This window comes from Rutilus rutilus, assembly GCF_951802725.1.
Source record: "Rutilus rutilus genome assembly, chromosome: 2".
In the NCBI taxonomy this organism is placed as follows: domain Eukaryota; kingdom Metazoa; phylum Chordata; class Actinopteri; order Cypriniformes; family Leuciscidae; genus Rutilus; species Rutilus rutilus.
The window spans coordinates 34,947,364-34,972,705 of NC_140210.1; the positions used below are offsets into that span (position 1 = coordinate 34,947,364).

General features: G+C 38.8%; 1 protein-coding gene across 1 annotated transcript in view; it reads left to right on the forward strand.

Annotated features, from left to right (window-relative positions):
- Positions 1-6,172, forward strand: part of LOC311285756 (sarcoplasmic/endoplasmic reticulum calcium ATPase 2) — a 28,899-nt gene extending 22,727 nt beyond the window's left edge. The window contains exons 21-23 of the mRNA XM_084401531.1: positions 1,187-1,320; positions 2,340-2,457; positions 3,793-6,172. Of these exons, the coding sequence (XP_084257657.1) occupies positions 1,187-1,320; positions 2,340-2,457; positions 3,793-4,077 (537 nt within the window). The 3' untranslated portion in view covers positions 4,078-6,172. The remainder of the gene's footprint in view (positions 1-1,186; positions 1,321-2,339; positions 2,458-3,792) is intronic.
- Positions 6,173-25,342: the final 19,170 nt, after the last annotated feature.

Here is a 25,342-nt window from a genome sequence, read left to right on the forward strand (position 1 = left end):
TTACTATTCCGTTTAACTCTTCAATGAAAATAATATCAAAGTCAGTGAGAATAATCAAATGTAACAATTTATTAGGTCAGGTAAATGTATCATGCCAATTTCATAATCAATTCAAAGATAATCGATACAAAACATCAAATGCTCTGGAATAGAGAGAAGATGCAAACCCAACATTAAGAAATACGTTAGGCTGAGAGATCTATATCTCCCAGCCTAACGGACCGATCTGAAGTACAGAAAAGGCCCCGATCTCCCTGCTGCACCTCCTTAAATAGACAAACCTTTTCACCTGGAACCATGTGCTAACAATAGAAATTTGCATTCAGAGGTACACTGTAGCACCTCTTGGGGGTGTGTGACCATTTGCTTGAGAGATCAACCCCTCCTTGTATGCTAGTTATCCATAAACCTTCAAAAACCTTATTACCTTGTGTTTTACTTATTCTGAGATGAGAGAATTGTACCAGTCGCACTGTGACATTTTAAACGATACCAAACATGAATATACTCTGTGATAATCATTCACATTAAACTGTACATTTTCTTGGGTGAAATCAGGTAGTCACCTGAGCATGAGAGAGAGGGGGTGAGGGGAGAGGGAAGGAGATGCAGATAAGATGACTCGGGGGTGAGACTTTCGTCTCGATGGTGCATGAGAGCCAGTTCAAATGCTAATCTCCAGAGAGGTCCTTTTGTTCTCTCAGGGCCTGGTCACCCCCAAAACAGACCGTCTGGAATCTCCTAATTTATCAATTCTTACAGTAACAAATCCTTTCCTTGCGGGTCAATTTGACTCTCATAGGAATGAATCGGAAATGGGGATTTTTATTTAAATTTGTCAAAAAAATATTTAAAATTCTGGCACAATCACAACAGAACAAACACACACACGCATGAAGAGTCTATAGAACATCCCCAATGCAGAACACAATCACATGCTTACACACACACACACACACGTACCTAGGATTTTTTTTTTATTCTGAATTAAAATCAGCATTTTCAAATAAGTATTCTTCAGGGTTTTACTTGTTTGTTTTTTCCCCCGCTGTCCACCTTACTAACTTGAATTATTACAAAATCAGATTTTTTACAGGTACAGGAGGAGAGGATAAGGATAAAATATAGTTTTTGACCAAGTAAGCCAGTTCTGTAAATTCATCTTCTCTGATGTTTTTTTCTATAGTCTCACTATCTGCAGTGCAGTGAAGGTCATGCTGAGTTTGCAGGAGTGCAGTGCTCCGTGTTTGAGTCTCCATACCCCATGACTATGGCCCTGTCTGTGCTGGTCACTATAGAGATGTGCAATGCCCTCAACAGGTATGTGATTTTTTAAGAAATGCTGTCATGACATAAAACCACTACTGGATGTTTTTATGGGGAGAATAGAACATTCATCTTACAACACATCTTACAACTATACCTACTATTTTGCTAAAATATTCAAATATACCATTATTTTGATTTTCTCTTTATTTCATCAAAATGAAATCTCACTTATAAAGTATATAATATATACACTACCATTCAAAAGTTTGGGGACAGTAAGATTTTTTAAAAATAAATGATTACTTTCATTCAGCAAGGACACATTAAATTAATTAAACGAGATTTTTATATTGTTACAAGAAATTTGATTTTAAATAAATGCTTTCCTTTTGAACTTTCTATTCAAAGAATCCTTCAAAAAAACACGTATCACAGTTTCCAAAAAATATTAAGCAGCACAACATGTTTTCAACATTGATACTGCAAATCAGCATATTAGACTGATTTCTGAAGGATCACGTGACACTGAAGACTGGAGTAATGATGCTGAAAATTCAGCTTTGCCATCACAGGAATAAATTACATTTGAAAGTATATTCAATTTAAAAAATAGTTCTTTCACAATATTGTTTTTTTACTGTATTTTTGATCCAATAAATTCAGCCTTCAAACACATAAAAAAAATCGTACTGACCCCGAACTTTTGAATAGTAGTCTATTTGACACATTATTTTTGTATCTAAAGCAAGGAAAAACGGCTTTTCTGAGAACATGGCAGAAACGGGGGACTGAACAGATTAATCTAAAATAATTCTTTGTTACAAAAACCTTTTTCTTTGTTGCCTAAATTATCCCAGTACTGAAGAATCGGTGTAAATGTGTTTGTTATTTTTATATGTGTTGTATATTTAATACATAATACATTAAACTAAATGTACTTTGAAGTAATATTATAATATCTTTCTGAACAGTAATAATACTGAAAAGGGCAGATCATTCTACCTATGTTTGGTTTTAAGACAGGGGAGCATGGACTGCTCTTATTGTCTTTGTGTGTATGTGTGTTTCAGTTTGTCCGAAAACCAGTCTCTACTCAAGATGCCACCGTGGTCAAACCCCTGGCTGGTGGGAGCCATCTGTCTCTCCATGGCCCTACACTTCCTCATCTTATATGTGGACCCTCTTCCGGTAAGTAAGATTCTGTGTGCCAGAGATTTTAAAAGATGATGCAGAAGTATCTCAGAAAAATGCCTGGGCATAATTAAAGAGGAATGTGTGTGTTTGATAGTTTGGGCTTGTACATGCCTGTAAGCCACAATAAAAGTGGTTGCCTAATGAATCTAGGAAATGATGGAGATTGCTGCTTATTTCACTGATGATGAAAGTCTTCCCTGAGAAATAACAGCTATGATGGATGATAATACAGTAAATCATGACTTTGTGGAATATTTGCGACTTTAGCTATAGAATTATGCAATGTTAAGGAAATTATGTCATCTTTTAGAATGAAAATGAAAAATTGTGTAATTTACACTACAGTACAAAAGTTTGGGCTCAGTGCAGTTTTTAAAAGAGGTCTATTTTTCTCACCAATGCTGCATTTATTTGATCATAAATACAGTTAAACAGTTATATATTGTGAACTCTTGTTAGAATTAAAACATCTTTTAATATATTTAAAGATTTATTTCTGTGATGGCAAAGCTGTATTTTCAGCATCATTACTCCAGTCTTCAGTATCACATGATCCTTTAGAAATCAGTCTAATATTCTGATTTAATGCTCAAGTAAAAGCAATTATATATATTTTCAGGATTCTTTGAGAAATAGACATTTCAAAAGAACAGCATTTCTTTGAAATAGAAGTATTTTGTAACATTATGTCTTTACTATCACCTTTGATCAATAAAATGCGTCCTTGCTGAATACAATTCTTTAAACACATTTTACTGACCGTAAACTTTTGAACGATGGTGTATGTTGCTCCATACACCATCAAAACCTGTATGACTTTCTTTCTTTGGTGGGACACAAAAGGTGAATTTTTTTTTGAAGACTATCTTGGTCACTATAAAGTGATTTAGGACTTGTGCCATCATGCTTCAAAATGGCAAAAAAGCACCATGAAAGTATGTTAAATGCATTATATATCATAAATTTAAGATGTTATTTATTAAAAATCTTGACATCCGCCCTATCGCTCCTTGTATTGATAATGAGAGTAGACCTATCGTATTTGTTATGATAGTTGAGAGTTGAATCTTTTCAATAAATCTAATTCAATGCTTCAGTTCTCAAAAACCTGAATGATTTGTTCACAAATCAAACTGGACTGCGTTTCCCAAAAGCATCGTAAGCCTAAGTTGATCGTAGAGACCATTGACGTCAATTGTTCTATGATTAACTTAGGCTCCACAGAAGATAGAAAGTCAGACAGTTTGTTGTAAGTAAATGATGACAGAACTTTTTAGCTGAACTATTCCTGTAAGTTAAAGCCATGTCTGTTACTGTTTGTCTCTGCAGTTCATATTTCAGATCAGACCATTATCTTGGCCTCAGTGGGTGACTGTTCTGAAGATGTCTCTGCCTGTTATTTTGATGGATGAAGCCCTGAAGTTCTTGGCCAGAAACTACATTGAGCCTGGCAACGAGTTGCTGGAGGAGGACGGAAATGTGGCCAGGGGGGTGATTGGCAAACTGCAGCAGGCATTTAGGGGTGTATCCTGGTCATTTGTGCTCATCTCTGCCCCATTGCTGGTCTGGATCTTCAGCCTGGACTCAGACATAACCAATATCTTCTGGGATTAGAAGGAAGGAGTGTGGATGTGTGAGTCTTTGTGTGTGTGTGTGTGTGTGAGGGCAGAGGCAGACAGAAAAGCGGCTGATGTACAGAAGCAGTGTACGGATCTAATGTAGAACGAATTTTATGCTCAGAGTGAAAAGCAGAAAAGTACGAAGGAACAGTTACAGAGCCACTAAAAGGACATGAGAACATGAGATGGGAAGAAAAATTGTGTCAATGCTTTTGGGTTCAAAATTTTGATGTCAAGTTTGTGTTCCTCTAAGAATCTTTTCGTTCGTTTGCAAAAACCCTGAAACACTTTTTTCTTTTTCATCACTATGTCCTTTAAGGTGCTCTGTAAAAGGTAGAGCAGGACCAGGACAATCACGGATAAAAGAATGCTGGGAAAAGCTAGGGACAGACAGAGGGAGAAAAATGTTATTCAGTCTTAAAAAAAAAATGGCAAAATGATGTGCTCATGACCAACAGCCTTCCCCATGTGTCACTGGTTTTGCATTGTACTTTCAGTTTTTATTTTTGTTATTTATTTTTTGAAAATAAGTTAAAGATTGCACATACGTCTATATTCATTTTAGCCTCAAATTTTAATATCATTTTCATTTTTCTTTTAATTAGTTGCTTTTTAAAGGTTACTTGTGTAATTTTTGTACTACTAGCGATACCAAACGGAAATGCCATATGTTTGCTTAATCGGCCCGACCGGGTGAGACATAAAAACATTGGCTCAACGCATGAATTTAGCAGGACTGACCTATGAAAGACTTTCCCTAAAGAAATATAGTTCAAACAGCCCAAAAGCATCGCAATTGTCTATCAAAGACTAATTTTTCATGATAAATGACATTTTAACCACATACTGCCACATGCATTAAAATATGTTTGTTGGGCCTTAACACATTTTAACTAAATGTTTAGGGGTGATGTTTTTAAGTCAAAGCAGGCTGAAAAAGTCAATATCCCAGAAAGGAAGGAATTTATGATTTTTCACTATGTTCCAACGTTACTTCACTTGTGCTTGGGGTAAAAGACACATTTTTAGCAACATACAATATTATTATGTTTCAGGTGTTTTATGTTTATTAGTTTGGTAGTCAAAACTTTTTTTTTTTTTTTCAAGTAACAAAATCACTTATCATATTTTCGCATGCCGTTCATTGTAATTTCCTCAAATTTCCCCAGTCCAAGTGATGTGGCAGTACAAAAAAACTCATTATCTTACACGGAACACTTCCTTGTCATCGCATTGCATTTTTGAAGATCTTTTATTTGGGTATGCCAGCTATACCATGAGTATTGAAAACTGGTCATACAAGTCGCATAGCATGCACTATCACATTTCATTCCCTTTTTTAGGGGGGTTGGGGTTTTAAAACTTCTCACGCTCACGATGAATCATTACTTTCAAAATTACGTTGGGGATTTTTAAAAATATTTTCAGTGTGACTGCTTCATTTTTATTGCTGTGCCTGTATGGCAGGGAATGGTTGTTTTTCCTGCCTTTATCCTTTAATACGACTCTTGTGTCCTGAGTCTAACCAGCTACTATTTATTGGGGGCCATTTATTGCTTATTAAGACCAAACATCTTTATCAGGTGTCCAGTCATCATACTCCGCTTATCAGATGGATGCTGAAAACGTTTGGCAATAGCATCTGTGATTGATCAGAGCCCCAAAAAAAGAAAGTTTCAGGATGAGTTGTGGATCAGTTGTTGTTAAGAACAGAGTGATCAAGTTGAATTCCATCCTAATGTGTGGAGTTTTGGGAGGGGAAAGGAAAATGTTCATGTTCATCACCTGTTTATTTCATATGTTCATCCTTTTGGTCATTGTTTCCCTCGTCCATCCGAGTCTTATTTTAATGTTAGTTCATTGAAAATCATTCCACTAAAGGAGCTTTATACAAGAATGAAAATCCTGTTCTTTCTATTTGTCATTTAGATTCTATTTATTTCCTATTTCTTGAAAAAGACATTTTGAATTTTGTAGTATTTTGTTATTCATGCAGTTGATACCATAATTGTCATTTAATCGCTGTTCCATTAACAGGGAAATGGAAACCGCTTCATGAAATGGAAAATAAACTCTTGATTTAAAATTCATTAGCTGTGTTTGTGTCTTGTAGCATGTTGAAACATTTGACGAAACGCGACTGTGAATATTAAAACGTAAAACATTTTTATTTACACATTTATCACAATAAAAAAATACATTTTCAATTTATACCAGAGGTCAGGTGCACAAACAATGTGTGAAACAATATATTAAATGATAAATAAAAATATATAAATATCAAAGTGGCAGGATATTTCCAGTACTTTTTAAAACACTTAAGGACACGCATGTTGTATTATTTGTAAACACTCCCGAATGAGCTTCTGAAAATCGATATATTTTTCCCACGAAGAGAGTTGTTGAATTTTCGAGGGACACGAGGTATCTGATAAATTGCACCGTTTTTCATCTTTTGAGCGTTTCAGCATCTGCAAATACAAAGATACATTGCAACTCATCTTGTGTAATATTCGCACATGTAGTTCATTCATCTTTAACACTTTTCATTACCTGTAAGTTTTCAATTAGGCCTCTAGTTTCGATCCTGATTACATTGCCATCTTTTTGAAACGCCTCCTCACAGTTACAGTAATCATTAAGTTCCTGTAAAACTTCACACTTTGAATGAGAAAAGAACAAATGCATATCTCGTCAGATACAGTATACAGTACACAAGCTGTTAAAAGTCAAATGTCCGCCAGTAACTTACCTTTCTACTGCCTTTTTCAGTAGAGATGACCCTGCTTGTACTTGTAGTAGGTGTGAGCTAAATATACAAATGGAATTATCATTAGATTAAGAAATTAACTCAAAACAGACTGATATTAATGACACTTGCACTTACACTTTCAGTGGTCAAAAAATGATTTATCCTGTTAACCTGCCACCTTGCATGTTTGCAAGTTTCTGGACTCAGTGTGTTGTGCGCAATGGATGCAGGGCTGCCAGGCCACACATACAGTATCATTAGGAAGGCATATATCATAGAATGCACTGTAAAACAAAACCAGAAAGCTCATACACTGACAGCAATGAAATCGCAAGCAAACTCTGAAGAAATTCATTCATTTTCTCAATCGTATAAAGTCTTACTTGTATCTCCTTGGTGTGTCAAACACAAAGTCTTTGCTGGCGGTGTTTTAGAGTTGGGTGCCCTCGTCAGAGATCGACGTCTGTGTCACGGCTTCTGCAAATTCTCCATCTTATATATCTTGAGGTCCTCTTTCATCACAAGCTTCCAGCACTGGACTCAAAACTTTCAGAGAACTTTTGAAGAGTCATCAACCTTCTCACCAGACTAGAAAGTGTACGTGAATCTTGTGTGGGTGTATTGATTGGACATGTCTCAACGCTATTGTCAATTCGTTAGAATTTCCACAGCACTCATGCTCACTGCTTGTCACTTCCTCCTGGGAAACTATCGGAAATGATGTAATGCATGGAATAGTATTCCCAGAATACAATTTCAAGTTTGTCTACTGCTCAAACAGGTCAGTGGATGACACCACAAATCTCTGGCATCCAAACCTTTGGAAGATTGGCAAACTTGGGATTCTTGCTGAACTTCCTGAATTATTATTATACATTTTTTTTTGTTGTAGAGCAGGAATATGGGCTGATGTAATAACTACTACGTTTTGGTGACTGGCAGATCTCAGGTAGGGGGGGAAAATTGCAACAGGACTTTCAGGTTCAGATCTTTCTTCATTTCCTTTAAGAAATGCTTGAAGAAATTAATTTCCACTGCTTCTGTACGGCAATGCACTGCACATTTTTATTGTACATTATGCACTTTGCTCAACACAGTATTCAATTTACTATTCATTTAAATGTACATTACACTTCATCTCTTTTTATATATAGTTTTGTCTGTTATATTATCCATATGGGGATATGGATAGTCTCCCCAATATTCAGATTAATGGTCAACAAATAAGCCGGTTTTAGTCTTTTTCCACCAGTAAGGTGGAAACAGCCTTGCAAAAAACAATCCTCATTTATTATTAGTAACCCTAAGCCTATAATCCTTAAAAGATATATTATTTCAACCCTGTCATAAGATTATAATATACATATATTGTGAATGAATAATTGTAGTAACACTTTTTTGAGATGTGCTTTGTAATAACTGACATATTATTATTATATGTAATTATATTTTTATACATTATAATATTATAATTTGTGTATTGTGATTTTAAATATTTTGGGTTACAATATTAAGACACTGAAGGTCAGTGCCAAAACAAAACATTTTACTATATTTAAGCAATACACTCATGTATAACCTTCATGGGTTCTGTCAGGCACTTCATACACTGTAAAAAGTTATATGATCAATAAGTTATGACAATGTAGGCTCACTATTGGCCGACGCTGGTCATGTGTGTGATGCGTGTGATGCTGGCCAATAGACCTTATTCAGAGCAGCACCATGACAGGTATGAAAGTGAGGCTGTGAGGGATAGTCTTGCCTTGTTTCCAATGGCATCCGCTGTAAAAAGCTGAATAAAGCTCCTATAGATTACTTACAATTTTCCACAGCTTATATTGTCAGGAGTTTTTTGTCAACTGAAATTTCTTGGAAAGATATTTTCCCAGTGTTTCATGAGCAAAACAATCCAAAAACACATTGTTTAATAACAATAATAATAATTTAAGCTCCTTATTATGTAGCCGAATCTGTGCTGGTTTGTATTGGCCGTTTTGTATTTTCCCTTTTTTTTATTATTATTATTTATTATTATTATTATTATTATTTCTTTTACAAAGAAGAAACAGCACTGCATTGAATACATAAAAAATTTAAATAAATTAAATCAATAACTGACTTCTCAACAAGTAAGAAAAAAAACTTACATAGTTCTTAAGAAACGTGTTGTTCTTACTGCTATCAATGAGTTTAAGAGATTTTACAATAAGGGAAATCTCAGCAATAAAGACATCAAATCTAGGCAAAGTCTTGAGAAATTTGTTTTTGTGAATACATTTTTTTACAATGCAACACAAAGAAATTAACAACATTATCAATAGCATAGTCACTCCCAGAAAAACTGAGGAATATATCCTTCAATGAAAAGTTTAAATCACATTTGATAAAGTGAGAAAGATAACAACCCAAGCTCTCCCAAAGAGGCTTAACCTGATTACAGTGGTAGAATAAATGAACCAAAGTTTCTTCCTCAACTTTGCAAAATACACACAGTTCAAAGAGATCAACAAAAGAGGCGATTTGTGAGTTGGTTGGGTAAACATTATGAAGAATCTTAAAGTGTACCTCTCTAATTTTAATGGACATACAATATTTCTCTGGGAGTAACCACGCCCTCTTCCAGTGAATACCGTCAAAACAATTATTCCAGAAAAATGTACATCGAGGGGATGTGTAAACTGTGTAATGTAACAATAGCTTTATAAGTTTACTATAAAAAATGTTATCAATAAGGCTAAGGCTAAAGTTTGGGAATAATTGTTTTTCTCTCATTAAAGAAAAGGTGTGTTTTAAATAAATGCACATAACTTGGAGACAAAGCTTTGATGACAGAATTGAAAGTTCTAGCAGGCAGAGGAAAATTATACAAAGTCATAAATTCATCATATTCCAGTATACTGCCATCATTTTTAAATAAATCCAAAACAAAAACAATACCTCTATCATACCACTTATCCATAAAAAATGATTTGTTTCGGATTAAAAATGTTCAAATTATTCCACAGAATTTCTTTGTGGGGAGAATAATTGTGCACATAACACAATTTCCAAGCAAGTAAAACTTGTTGGTGAAATTTGGAGAGAGAAATCGGTAATTTAGAAGGGGTGAAATTACATTTTAAAAGAAACTCTAAACAGCCTAATCTGCGAAATATGGCATTGGGGATATAGTGCCAAACTGAGCCATTACTACAAAGACATTTTTTTTAACCAACTAATTCTAAAAGAGCTGACTAATTCTTTACAATGTAAAACTTCCAGTCCACCCTCAGAACGTCTATTAGACAAAACAGTTCTGTTCAGATCTGTTCTTCCAAATAAAATTCAATAAGATTTTGTCAATATCATCACAGATTTTGTCACTAACAAATAAAGATAAAGAGGGATAAACACAACGAGACAAACCCTCTGCTTTAGAAATAAGTACTCTCCCATAGATGGACAGATCTCGTTGTAGCCAACAATTAAAGATGGTTCTTGTTTTCTTTATTTTATGTGAAAAATTAAAGTTGTTGGCGGAGCAATCTATCTTTAGTAAGGAAAATCCCCAGGTACTTGATACAGTCTTTTACAGGTATATGGTGCATCGATGGTTGTTGAGTGTCATAAAGACAGAATATTTCACACTTTGATACATTTAAATATAAGCCTGAAGAAAGAGAAAGAATTAATCATATTGATACACAAGGGAATTTGACTTTGGTCTTTATAGTCCAGGCGTTTTAGGAAAAAAGGGTGAACAAATTGCAACAGAATCAAACTCAACTGATTTTGTATCCTCCATATGTCCTGAGTAAGGAAAAAAAAGCCCAGAAGAATCCCATTAGGGGAAAGTTCCAAAAAAGACCCAAATATATCCTATTCATACGCCTATTCATTATTTTTCTCACATGAATAGGGTACAAATTTTAACCTTTAGATATCACCATGAAAATTACTGAGTTGATTACTTATATCAAGACAAACAAAAAATGTATTACAAGTTTTTTTAAATTGTTTGTTAACATGGACAGACGGTGCATAATCTAATTACAGATGTGCTAATTTGCATAAATACCACAACAGATCTAAACATTGGGTATAGCCAGGTGAAAATGTCTTGTTGAATCTTGTTGACACATAACAGTAAAAGACTTAATGTTAAGGTCTGAATGGAACCCATTTAGGCTATCCATGAGCATTAATACATATAGGCAGGAAGAAGTACTTTAGAAACCAGCCTTTATTAATTTTTAAGAGATTGGGTTTGGGGCTGGGTCCATGGGACTGTTTCTGGGGGACGAGTCTGAGGCAAGAACAGGAGACAATGGTAAGGAGAATGCAGAAGACAAAAGGTAAGTAAAATAAAAAGTAAATCCCCAGAAACAGTCCCACGGACCCAGCCCCAAACCCCATCTCTGCAATAATAATTAAAAAAGGCTGTTTTAAAGTACTTCTTCCTGCCTCTATGTATTAATGCTCATGGGTAGCCTAAATGGGTTCCATTCAGACCTTAACATTAAGTATTTTACTGTTATGTGTCAACAAGATTCAACAAGACATTTTCTCCTGGCTATACCCAGTGTTTAGATCTGTTGTGGTATTTATGCAAATTAGCACATCTGTAATTAGATTATGCACCGTTTGTCCATGTTAACAAACAATTTAAAAAAACGTGTAATACATTTTTTGTTTGTCTTGATATAAGTAATCAACTCAGTAATTTTCATGGTGATATCTAAAGGTTAAAATTTGTACCCTATTCATTTGAGAAAAATAATGAATAGGCGTATGAATAGGATATATTTGGGTCTTTTTCGGAACTTTCCCCTAATGGGATTCTTCGGGGCTTTTTTTTCCTTACTCATGACATATTGAGGATATAAAATCAGTTGAGTTTGATTCTGTTGCAATTTGTTCACGGTTGACCCTCATTTTGGCTTAAAACGCCTGGACTATTAAGGAATATAGTTGTATCATCAGCAAGTTGAGATATTTTAAACTCTTTACCAAATATAGAAATATCTTCTAAACTGGGATTTTGTAAAATAACAATTGATAACAATTCAACAGCTAACAGAAAAAGAAATGGGGCAACCTTGGCGCACTCCTCTAATCACAATTAAAGCGTTTAGTAGTTTGAAAGCCAACCAAAACAGAAGAGTTAATGTCATTATAAAGCATGCTCACCATGTTGATAAAAGTACATCCAAAACCAAAAAGGCTAAGAGATTTAAGCAAAAACTGGTGTTCTAAAGAGTCAAATGCTTTATAAAAATCCAAAAACATTATAATAGCTTCTGAATCAATATTCTCTGAATAATCAATAAGATCAAGAACTAATCTTATGTTGGAGCTAATATGCTTATTTTTCATAAATCCATTGTGTGTTTCGCCAATTATACTATTAAGGCCAGATTTTAAACGAACTGCATGCCAAAATTAAAGTAAGTAATTTATAATCAACATTTAACAGTGATATAGGTCTCCAGTTTTCAATTATAAGTGGGTCTTTATCAGTTTTGGGGATCAAGGAAATAAGACCCTGCTTCATTGAGGGAGTCATCTCTCCTTTTTTAATACAGTCTTTAAACAAACTAGCCTATGCTTTAAGATGTCCCAAAAATGTCAATAAAATTCAACAGATAAGCCATTAGTACCTGGAGATTTCCCCCTCTTTATAGATTTCAGTGCATCCTCCATTTCAACTATAGAGATATCAGAATCACAAAGTTGCTTAAAGTCATCCTTAATACCTGAAATCTTATCATGAATACTCAAAAGAAAATCGTCCGCTTTTTCTTGAGAAGACTGAGAAGTATATAATTTTTTATAAAAGGAGTATACGAAGGTTGAAATCATTCCTGGATCTGTACATAAACACTATTACTGTTTAAGGCAGAGAGAGATGTCTTTTTACGATTTCTTTTTTCAAGAGCAAAAAAGTAATTAGTGTTTCTTTCGCCCTTCTTTGCTCTAGAGCGTATAAAAGCACCTTTAACAATCTCTGTGTACATATTTTCAATTTGCAAATGACATGTCCTCAATTCTACCTCATCCTCTTTACTGGGATTTTCCTTCTGCATTAACACACTTAATCTGTGAATGAGTTCTAATTCTTTAATGTTTTTTTTTCTCTTTTAATTTGCTTACTTCTATTAACAGCAAGGTTTCTAACTCTAAATTTAAAAAACTCCCAGCTAGAGCCAGGGTCGCTTTCAGTATTACTAAACATAGAATTGGCCAGTTGAATTACACTGTCATTAAAATTGGCATCTTCCAAAAGACAACTGTTACATTTCCAGTAACCCCTTGATCTATTTAACTTACTGTATTGTGCAAGATTCAAAGAAATTAACATGTGGTCAGTAAACAGGGCAAATTGATGATTAACAGTATGGACATCTTTCAAAATAGCATGAGAAATGAGAAAAAGATCAATTCTAGCTTAAGCGATCCAGATTTGTTTGACAAAGTAAAGCCTCTACAACCAAGCATCTACCACTGAAAGATTTTCACACAATCATAAAATAATATTATCATGTGAATTAGAGGTAGTTCTTATAGGAAATCTCATTACAGACTAACGATTTGAGGGGAGTGGTTAAGCGTTTCCCAAACCAAGCCGTCAAACCTACGTCATCAGGAAGGTCCTCCAATGCAGAGGGGAGGGGCATTTTCAGATTATGATTAAAGATTACGAAGCCAAAAAAATGTTTTCTGTGTTTTAACTTGCACGGATTAATTGTTCACTACAAGACTAGTAATATGCGCTAACAAAGTAAAGCATATTTACTGCATAGGGTCCATTTTGATTTCAAAGCAGGGTCCATTTTGATTTCAGTTGGACTTTAATGTAGTTGTCCACGTCTGTCGCCATGGTTACAGGGATATCGCGGATATTACCTCATAGACAGGCGACGAGTGTTAATGGACGAGCCATTATTTAAAATTGGAATTTCTATGAAATTAAAAATCTTTGGGAACTTTTGGGATATTCTAAGTACACAACTGCAGGAAATATATCACACTGTGCAAGTGATTTTTAGATATGTTATTACAAAAATCGTACATATTGTAGCTTTAAATATCAAACAAGTAACAAGACAGATACAATTACCTTGGGGCTTGATTTTAAAACATTCTCGAATGAACTGGTCTAAAGCAGCACGATCCTGCCCAATCAATAGCGTCACCAGTAGTTAAAAAAATTAATTTTTACAAAAAGCTTCCATAAATAGGGGCACATTCATTGTAACGCAGAGTTACAACGTTCTCCATCTGCGCAACTGGAATTTAAACCCAGCTAGTGTCTTCTGCTGGTTAGAACTATATCAACTGCTAAACAACAAATTGGAGATTAAAATAACAGATTTGTCTCAATGTTATAAACACTTAAAACTTAGATGAAAAATTAACTTCAGTATGAAATTTACATTTAAAATGGTTAAATAGGCACAAATGTTCAGCGATATCTTCCAAAGATTTTTTAATTTTGGCGCAATTTTTTCTCTTCATAAAGGCGTAGTGTTGATATGGCAACTATAAATACACTAAGTTTGGTCAAGCTGGCATGTTTGAAAATATTTAAAACGTGTTACATCTAACCCCGCATTGTGTCCCGCTAACCCCTATTATTTTTTACGCCTGAGAGCTTTCGGTCCCTCCATTGACAGCCTAGGCAAAACTACCACTTTCAAGCCCCAGAAAGGAAGTAAAGACATCATAAAAGTATTCCATGTGACTCCAGTGATTTAACCTAAATTTTATGAAGCGACATAGTAAAAAAAACAAAAAAAACAACAACATAATTTACCGCCTTCATGACAGCACCACAATGAATGTGAAAAGGAGTAGGAGGATGCTTAGGTAGCTAGCTTGAAGCCAATGGGGCTGTCAGTAAAAACAGGTCCAGTCTAGTCACTCCGATGTTAAGGTCTTTTATTTTTCCTCCAAATCAGGTATTGGATATGGGTGTGTATGTAGGGGTGTATGTGTGTGAGTGTGTGTGAGCGTGTGGTTTCTACAAGAACAGAAATACAATGTTTTAGTTCACAATAAACATAACATGGCTTCATGTATTGTTTAAATTCCTTTATTTCCTGTGGATTCCATCTACTCATAATATAAATCTCAAATACATAAATAACTAAAGAACATGCCTAAGCAGGAAATACAGCAAAATAAACACATTTAGGATAAATTTAATACAGAATAATAATTAAGTGTCAAAAAAACAAAACAAAAAACACTTACATGGTCAAATACACACATGCAGGGAAAAACAAAGGAAGAACTCAGTCCTCTGCACAGTGCATCCATGTGCACCAGAATGAAGGTGCTGTGGGCACAGGTGCAATTTATAAGGCCTGATAGTGTCCTAATTGGCTTGAGATTAGGTGGGTGGAGCTAAAACTTAATAGGAAAATTAACAAGCTAAGTGGGGTGTGGCACATGCTTGGCACCTTGACGCTTAGGGACACACAACTTCTCAACAGCCGCTCCCAAATTTGTATAGCAAATTTGATCAATCAGGGGAGATCAGGCAGGGCAGGAAGAGGAATGAGGCGGGCAATGGGCCTTGTATATGTCCTGTCCTTGACTTGGACATCAGCAACCCTACAACGGCCATCCTTGCTGGAATGAAGGGAGATGACCTTACCCACTGACCATTGGGATCTGGGAAGTTGAGGATCTAGTATTAGAACAACAGTGTTAGGTTGTAGGTTAGGATGATCTGTGCGCCACTTCTGTCTGGACTGGAGAGAGGGAAGATAATTTCGAAGGAAATGGGCCCAAAAATGATCAGAAAGGATCTGGCTGTGACGGTTAGGCATTGACGGCAACTGTGCAGCTCAGAGTCTGGATATGTAACCAGAGGAAGGGAAGCATCATGCCGCCCCATCAGCAGCAAGTTAGGGGTCACCGGGTCAGGGTCAGCAATGTCAGAAGACACATAGGGTTTGGAATTTAAGATGCCTTCAATTTCAATCATTACTGTGCGTAATACCTCTGCTTAGCTAGAGCTTCCTGAAGGTCAGGGGTCAGGGATTGATAGGCATCTAGTAACTCTCTCTTACCGCCAATGAAGTTGGTACCTCTGTCAGAGAGTAGTTCAAATGGTTTACCTCTGCGAGCAATAAAGCGCCGGAGCGCCATCAGGAAGGAATCTGTATTTATGTGACTGAGTAGATCAAGATGCACGCACCTAGATTGTTTGAAAATTATTCCCCACCTTTTCTCAGCTCGTCTGCCAATCTTTACTGTATAGGGCCCAAAACAATCCATCCCAGTGGAATAGAATGGAGGTGTGTTAAGGCGAAGGCGAGCGGGAGGGAGATCCGCCATTTGGGGAATAATAGGATGTGCTCGGAACTGTTGGCATTTCGGGCACCTATGCTGATATTTTTTGACTGCCTCACGACCCCTCAGGATCCAGTACCGCCTCCTTAACTCAGCGAATAGCCTCTCTCGCCCAGGATGTTGTAAGTGGTCATCACAATCCTGAATTATAAGCGTTGTGATTGGATGGGCAGGATCCAGGACTACTGGATGAATGGCATCAGGGGGTAGATCACTACTTCGCCGTAACCTTCCGCCAACTCGAATGAGCCCTGATGCTGGGTCTATCTCTGGGGCGAGGGAGAGTAAACGACTTGAAGGAAGAAGGGGCTTTTGGGTTTGAAGGCAGGCTAAATCATCCCTGAAGGAATCCACCTGGGCTTGTCTTAGGATGGCGGTCTCTGAATCACGGTAGGTTTCTGCTGATGGAGGCTTTGCTGCTCCATGAAGGGATGCAGCCATGCAGTCAAGGAGATCTTGGAGGGTGGCAAATTGACTGGGGTCAGGAATGGAGGGGTATGGACTGAGAGATACAGCACCACAAAAGCTGGGCTTACGGCACTCTTCAGCGTCATCAGATTGATCTATAACAGGGCTAGTGGGCCACAGTTCGGGGGATTGGAACATGAAGGCAGGTCCTTGGTTCCACCTGCAGGGCCTACTAAGTTCAGCAAGTAGCTTTCCTCTAGTTAGGTCGTCCGCTGGGTTGTTCTTAGAATCCACATAACACCACTCCAGGCCTTTAGTGAGCTCCTGAATCTCAGCTACCCTGGTTCCAACGAAAACTTTGTAACGGCAAGAGTCAGAGGTGAGCCATTGGAGTACAGTGGTAGAGTCAGTCAACAGAATAGTCTTTCTGATACGGAGGGTGAGCTCTGTTTGGAGGAGACTGAATAGCTGAGCTCCTATGAGGGCAGCACATAATTCAAGTCGTGGAATGGATAGTTGTTTTTTGGGAGCAACGCGGGACCTTGCCATGAGGAAGGACACATTCCCTTGGTGCTGACCATCTTCTGTGCGCATGTAGGCAACCGCACCATAGGACTTATCTGATGCATCACAGAAGATGCGGAGGTCTTGAGTGGTTAAGGAGGTGTCTACTGAATGAGGTGTGAGGCAGCGAGGCAAAGTGATGGTGGAGAGGTTAGGGAGCTCATTCTCCCATGAAAGCCAGGCTTTTAAGAGATCATGAGGGAGATTAGGGTCATCCCATTCTCGTGCCTTTCCCCATAAGTGCTGGACGATGATTTTGGCCCTTGTGGTGTAAGGGAGGATATAGCCAAGAGGATCATACTGGCTAGCAAGAACTCTGTAAATATGACGCATAGTTGGAGTAGTAGATTCAATGGCTCTGTGCCTGTATTTAAGGGTATCTGTATGGCAGTTCCAGAGGAGGCCTAGAGTAGACTCTAAGGGATCGAGAGAAGGATGGTATGATAACCAGAGCTCTGTTTGTTCTGACCTGGCTTCAGGAGGGAGGTGACAGATGACCTGAGGATCATTACTGGCCCATTGTCTGATTTCGAAGCCACCAGAGGAGAGGGTAGTGCGCAGGCTATTAAGGAGATCTCTGGCTTCCTCTGGAGTAGGGAAACTCTGTAAACAGTTATCCACGTAGAAGTTACTGTGTATGGAATGGTGAATGCACTCATCTGCCTGAGCATCTTTGATGATCCTCTGGAGGATGTAAATGGCACAGCAAGGGCTTGAGGTTGTGCCAAAGGGGAGGACTTGCCATTCATACACAGTTGGGGGAGCTTTACAGTCCAGGTCACGCCAGAGGAATCACAGGAGAGGTTTATCCTGGGGTAACAGGCGCACCTGGTGAAACATTGATTTAATGTCTCCACTGATTGCAATCTTGTGCTGCCTAAAACGGAGCAAAACTCCAAGGAGGGAAGACCCGAGGATTGGTCCAGGAAGTAACTGAGTTCAAACACTGATTTCGGAAGGAGAAGGAGCAATCAAACACAATGCGATCTTTACCATTGTGATGCACATTGTGGTGGGGTATGAACCAGGACTCAGGAGTATCTTCTATTTCAGAGGATGACAACTTTTTGACATACCCAGCATTAACTAATTTCTGGATCTCACCAGTATAGTTCTCTGCCTGTTGTGGATTTTGAAGGAGTTGCATTTCACAGCTGCGGAGACGGGACATTACTGCCTCCTTGGGGGCTTTCAGAGGGGGCCAGGGGTCTACACGGAGGAGGGGTGCTGCATATCGTAGGACGCCGTCAACAGGTGTTCTGATAGTTTGGGTCTCAAGCTGGTGCATTGCCTCTTGATCCTATTTGGACCGAACCACTGCTTTCATGCTTCTCTGTGGTAACGCATCAATCTGCCATAGTTTCTGAGCATTATGGTGGATGTCATCAGCTGGGCATTTAAAGGAGATATGAGAACAAGTAGAAGGTAAGCTAGAAAGATCTCTTGCAGGACCCTGCAGTGTCCAGCCGAGCCGGGTCTTGATTGCTACAGGGGATCCCGGAGGGCCTAATTTGACAGGTTGTGTTGGGATAAGGTGTGTATGATCAGCTCCTATAAGGAGAAGTGGCCTTACTCTATTAAGCTGTTTGAGAGGGAGCTGACGGAGGTGTGAGTAGCGCCGCTGGAGGAATTTCACCGGGTGAGAATGTTCTGACAAGGATAGCTGTTTAGCAGTGAAGGCTTGACTGATGACATAGGACTTATTTGGATGCACTTTAGGAATAAGGGTGAAGGATACAGAAGCTCCATTAAGAGTCTGAACATCCTGTCTCACAGTTCTCAGCTGTAGACTCTCAGATTTACCTTTTAGCTGAAGTGTTTGGGCAGCAGGGTGAAGGAGGATTGTTCTTTCGGACCCATCATCCAGTATGGCATAAGTGTCTAAGGATCTGTCACCGTTGCGCAGGGTCACTTCAACTACCTTCAGTAGTACTTTATTGCAGTCACTAGGGTGGTCAAGATATAGATTTTGCACTTGCCTCTGGTTAACGTTGCATAGGATGTGTAGGTGTTTCCCATTACACTGGCTGCAGCGTCCTTTCAGGTCACATTGGGTTGTAAAGTGATCTCGTAAACGTCGCCAACAACGTCTCTTTTCCTTGATCCAGTTAGTTATCTGGTCTTTGGTGAGCTGGAGGAAATCACCACACTTACTGACATGATGTTCGGTAGAATTGCAGTAAGCGCACACTGGATAGGATTCAGCCAAGTTGTTAGGAGGCTGAATAACTTTCGGTGAGGGAACTTGGGCTTTGGAGGAGGTCATATGAGAAGAGGTTTTAATACCATGGAGTATGGTTGTACCTCTTAATGGGTGAGGAGGTGGAGGCCTTTGCCGGATAGGCTGAAATGTCCTTTCTCTCCTAGGCAGGCAGCGGGCTTCTTGTTGTAGCCAGTTGGAAAAATCTAGGAGGTTATAGGAAAGGGAACCTGGTCTACTCAAACATATCCATCTCTTAAACTGGCAGAACTGCTCATGGGGAAGTTTCTCTAGAAGTCGCTCAACATGTGAGCCACAGGTAAGCTCAGAGAGACCCTCAGGGCCCATGGACTGAAGGAGGCCTACTAATGCTTGCACTCGAAGAGAAAATTGGTCTAAGCCTCTACCATCACCTGTACGAATAACAGGCATCTCCATGATGGACCGGAGCTCCTTCAAAGCAAGCTGTCTAGGTTGACCGTAACGCTCATCTAGGGCTCGTATAGCTTGAGTGTAAGGATCTGGGGCATAAACATAAGCCAAAGCAAGTCTCCTCGCCTGGTCTACCTTTAGATGATCCAACAGGATGTTGTATTTATATTGCTCTGATTCTCTTGGATCTAACAAGTTGGATAGGGCCATCTTTAACATCATGTACTGACATTCATCCTCTCTTGTGAGATCAGGGAAAGAAGGACCTTCAACCCTCCTATGGTTTAACTGCAGGGGGCCAATAGGAGGAACTAGCTGATTTAGAGGGGCAGCCGATGTCAGGTGGTGGGGCTGCACATTGAGAGACTGGTATGCAGGCTGGAAAGAATAGGACAAAACACCAGGCAAAGGTTGGTTTGGCAGTGTATAGGCTGGGTGCATGGGGTTATATGAGGCTGGTGCTTGATATGTGGCAGGAAACTGACCACAGCCAGGAGGATGCGTGCTCTGCACCGACTGTGGCATAGGTTAGGTAAGAGGGGCACGACTTACAGGAGGCAGAGGAGATGGAAGCTGTGGCTGAAGTAGGAGAGGAGGGGGCCTATGTAGCTCTGTATGGGCTTGTGGAGATGCTGCTGATGGAAGGTTAAGATTATCAGGGCAAGGGGATGGCAAGCGAGACCGTGAGGAGTGAGTGCTGCTTCCAAGCATACACTGCTGGATTAGTCTACCCTGATTTCTTAATTCTTCTACCAATTGCTGTAGGAGTGCAGTCTGAGTATCAGGAATGGGAGCTATTGGAGAGGTATGTGGGTGTTCAACATCAGGGGTTTGCACTCTCTCAGATAGGACAGGTGAGTAAGGGTGTGGAATGTTCTACTGAATGTCTCCCTCCGTGGGCAATTCCAACTCTTCTAGCTCTTCCCCAGACTCATCCTCTTTCCAGGGTTGATAATGAGGACCAATACCAGGAATATCTGCAGGATGGAGCAGTTGTTGTTCTGGTGCTTCTGCTGTAGGTTGCGACCGCTGATGATGTTGCAGGATGAAATCATCATAACGTGCGGGGAGCTGAGCTTGGTGATGTGGGCGCTCATGCTGAGACAATGAGGGCAGGGAGTGACTAGACATATCCACTGATCATCAATGAGCTCCTGCTCGAAGGACCATGAAAAGGAGTAGGAGGATGCTTAGGTAGCTAGCTTGAAGCCAATGGGGCTGTCAGTAAAAACAGGTCCAGTCTAGTCACTCTGATGTTAAGGTCTTTTATTTTTCTTCCAAATCAGGTATTGGATATGGGTGTGTATGTAGGGGTGTACGTGTGTGAGCATGTGGTTTCTACAAGAACAGAAATACTATGTTTTAGTTCACAATAAACATAACATGGAATCCACAGGACATAAAGGAGTTTAAACAATACACGAAGCCATCTACTCATAATATAATCTCAAATACATATGTAAATAACTAAAGAACATGCCTAAGCAGGAAATACAGCAAAATAAACACATTTAGGATAAACTTAATACAGAATAATAATTAAGTGTCCAAAAAAAAGCACTTACATGGTCAAATACACACACACGCAGGGAAAAACAAAGGAAGAACTCAGTCCTCTGCACAGTGCATCCATGTGCACCAGAATGAAGGTGCTGTGGGCACAGGTGCAATTTATAAGGCCTGATAGTGTCCTAATTGGCTTGAGATTAGGTGGGTGGAGCTAAAACTTAGTAGGAAAATTAACAAGCTAAGTGGGGTGTGGCACATGCTTGGCACCTTGACGCTTAGGGACACACAACTTCTCAACAGAATGTGTGTTGATACGAGAGCAGACGTTGTTGCATGAAGAGTTGCAACTATGGCAGCTGAGAAGGCCATTCTTTGTGTTCTTTGTTAAGAATTTTCTGAGCCTGATGAAGTCGGTATAAATGTGTGTTTAATACTACAAAATATGCCCGATGTTACAGTTACTGCACTTGCCGCCCAGAACAAAAGAGAACATCCCAATCGAGTGAAGGGATTGCTGAAACTGAAATGGAAGCACACATCTTACCTAATTAAGACTTATGCCTGGTTCACACCAGACGCCGAAGCAACGTGGAACGGAAAATCACGCATGGTCCGGCGCCTGCCTGTTCACACCAGACGCGTATTCTCTGCAGCGGTCGACAAGCGCTTCTGCTCAGTTGTTGTTTATTCAGAGCTAATTTTTACTTCATGGGTAAGTAAATAACCTCATAAAATGAATACACCATGTTTCTGTAACCAAGAAGTTTGTACACTTCTTTTATTAATCCGTTGTCGAGACACACACGTGTTTAGTTAATACTTGCGGTATTTTAATTTGAAAATTGCTTATATTTTGACAATTGACCGAATGTCTCGTGTTTCTTGGTGTGACTTCCTGCCGGAATGGACGAGGATCACTCGCGGCTCGCGCAAAAAATAGACCAGACGCCGAAACTGGCGCTTCACGGCGCGGGCGGTGTGAACGACACCATAGGTTAACATGGGCGCCGAAAGGAAGCGGCCTCCGTTCCGCGCCGCTTCCGCGTCGCTTCGGCGTCCGGTGTGAATGAGGCCTAAAACACATCTATTTAGCCTCACATACTGACTTTATTTGTAGTTCATACTGTTTTAATACCCTGTATTTTCTTTCTCATTTTTAGGAAAAGACACTTAATTACCATTGTTTATTTATATACCAAATGTCATACACTTGCAATGAAGCTAAAAATATAAACAACTACATCATTATGTTGATATCCTATATTTTTACAATAAAACGACAAACATGTCTTCTAATATCCTCAGTTGTTGCTTATACCTTGCTGCATCAAACACATTTGTAAATTACTTTCCTTGAACCCATTGTGCGAGTTTACTTTAAACAGCGTGCTTTATACATGTTGCTGCTGATTGGACTGCAGTTCTGACACACCCACCAAACAAGAGAAAACCAGAGACTGTCTACGGAGAGCCTGCCCACTCCCTATTAAGTCCTATTGTCCCGAATTTTGGTTGTAGTTCCACCAGAGTTCCACTGGGGGCGATCGCCCATGAGTGCAGAATGAATGGGAGTCTATGGAGCTAGTCGGCTAAATTTGTCTCTCACCCGATTGCCGTTGAGAAATCTCAGATTCGATAGTAGGTTTTGCAAGTTCAACATGGGTTATAGGTCGAAAGTTGAATGAACAAGTACTTATGTCCTTTCGATTTCTTACAGGTTGAGTTGTTGTTGCCCATAACACGCTAGCATTCTGCTAATGAACGCTGATTGGTCAGTGAAGGACTGATTACGGCCAGAGATACCGCTTGATGGCATCGTGGCATCCGAAGTGGGACCAGGAACAAACAAAACAAAAACTCTTCTAGCACGTGTGACTACCTGTGTCAGCTGTGTTGTCGATGCCTCCAGAGAAAAGAAAGTGCAGAGCGCGAAAGCACCAAAGTGAGTGAAGGATTGCCGTAAAGAAGTATCTCTGGTCGTACGATGTGTATGACGTCATTGACACTTTAAAAGACTTTTTAAAGCAAATAAGTGACTCTAAAAAAATCTAACACCCAGCAATGTGTAATTTCTTTGCATCTCCTTTCGAATACAATATTCAAATTACTAGACAAAAAATTATATCCTGAGAAAAGTGGATTCTGAGGGGTATACTGCCATAGACCTCCATTCATTCTGCACTCGTCCTGTGAGCGCCCTCATATGGAACAAGAGTGGAACTGCAACCAGTTCAGAAGCCGGAAGTGTACTGAGAGTGAAACTTCTCGCCTTATTAGACATTCTCTGAGAAAACGTATCTCAAACCCCGTTGCACACCGGTGCACGCTGTTTCCAGGAAACTTTACGTTCAACCCGGAAACCGTAGCAAAATGTTGCACACCGTTTTGAACTTGACTGTGCCCCTGGTATTCTCCACACTCCAGATCAGTAGGTGGCGGGAATGCACCATTTATGTTGGTCTGCCAATCCGCCATTAAACACAAGAAGAAGAAGTAGTAGTAGTAGTAGTAGTAGTAGTAGTAGTAGTAGTACTGCAGGTGGTTGCAAATCTCATGCACTCTTTAAGCAAAACTCTAAACACATTCTCACTTACTAAAACACATTTCGCACTGTGATACACTTATGATTCAAAACGCTAAACACAGGCAGGCAAAAGTTAAACACAACTACAACACCGTGTCAAAGTAATGACTCCAAATTGTTCATACATAATTCTAATGATGTGACCAAACCTAATACAAGTCAGTTCAGAGTGCCAAAATTTACTCAAAATGTTGCACTGAATACCAACAATGGATGGAAACAATATAAGAGGGAGAGGAGGAAGAGTATATATAAAAGGTGGTGAACAAGGAGGAAGAGGATGCGGATGGGAAAGAACAAGGTGTGAAGAATGTTGTCAAGGCTGGATCTGGCACACCAGAGGGTTTTCCCTTTGCCTGCAGAGATGAAATTGTCTGTGGTGTGGACTAAGTCCTCCGACTGGACTCAGCATGAAGACATGGCAGTTGCACAACTCTTCTGGGTGTACTGTCACATGCTTTTCATTTAGAGTTTTTTTACTGTAACCTTTTTGACTTTTGCAGTTGAGTATTTTCACAGTATGATTTCTATACCCTCGCCACTGGACCTCGTACCAAATTAATTAATTAGTTGTGTGATTTGCAGTGTCCGGAGAAAGTTAAAACCATTTGGTAGATTAAAAAAAATAAAAAAATCACTACAGCCAGTTACAGGTTTTCTGAATTGCTAAAACACTAAACCCCATTCTCTGAACCAAATTCTCAATAGTCTAAACCAATTTGTCGAATAAATCACTGTGAAACATTAATCAAGTTCAGGTAGTTAAAACACTGTTTGCAAATCTCTTTTTTCAAAACTCTAAACACATTCTCACTCACTAAAACGCATTTTGCACTGTGATGCACTTATGTTTCAAAATGCTAAACACAGGAAAGTTAAACACAACTACAACACAGTTGTCATCGTTTACACACAACGACTCAAAATTGTTCACACTTATTTTTAATGTGACCAAACCAACTGTACATAATACAAGTCAGTTCAGAGTCCCGAAATGTACTCAAAATGTTGCACTGAATGTCGATACCAACATGAACTAGCAGGAAGAGGACGAGAAAGAGTGGAGAATGTTGTCAAGGGTTTTTCCCATTTGCCTGCAGAGACGACATTGTTTGAGATGTGGAGAAACTCCTCAGGCCGGACCAACATGAAGACATGATGCTGAAGCAGAATAAAATCGCTCTAACCGACCTTGATTTTGCAGTTGCACAACTCTTTTTTTGGCTTTTGCAGTTGGGTCACGGCATTCGATAGGCCTACTATTCAATATTCAGTACAATACATACTTGCTGTGGATATAGTATACAATTTGGTGGCAAATGAGAGGCAGAAATTGTAAAAATGCTTGTTTGTTTTCTTTTAATAAAATGTATTGCTATGCATTTAAAAGTAGTTTAATATTCTATATTCATTCAAATTGAAGCTTAATAACATTTAGATTTTTAAATAATTTGAATCAAAAACTG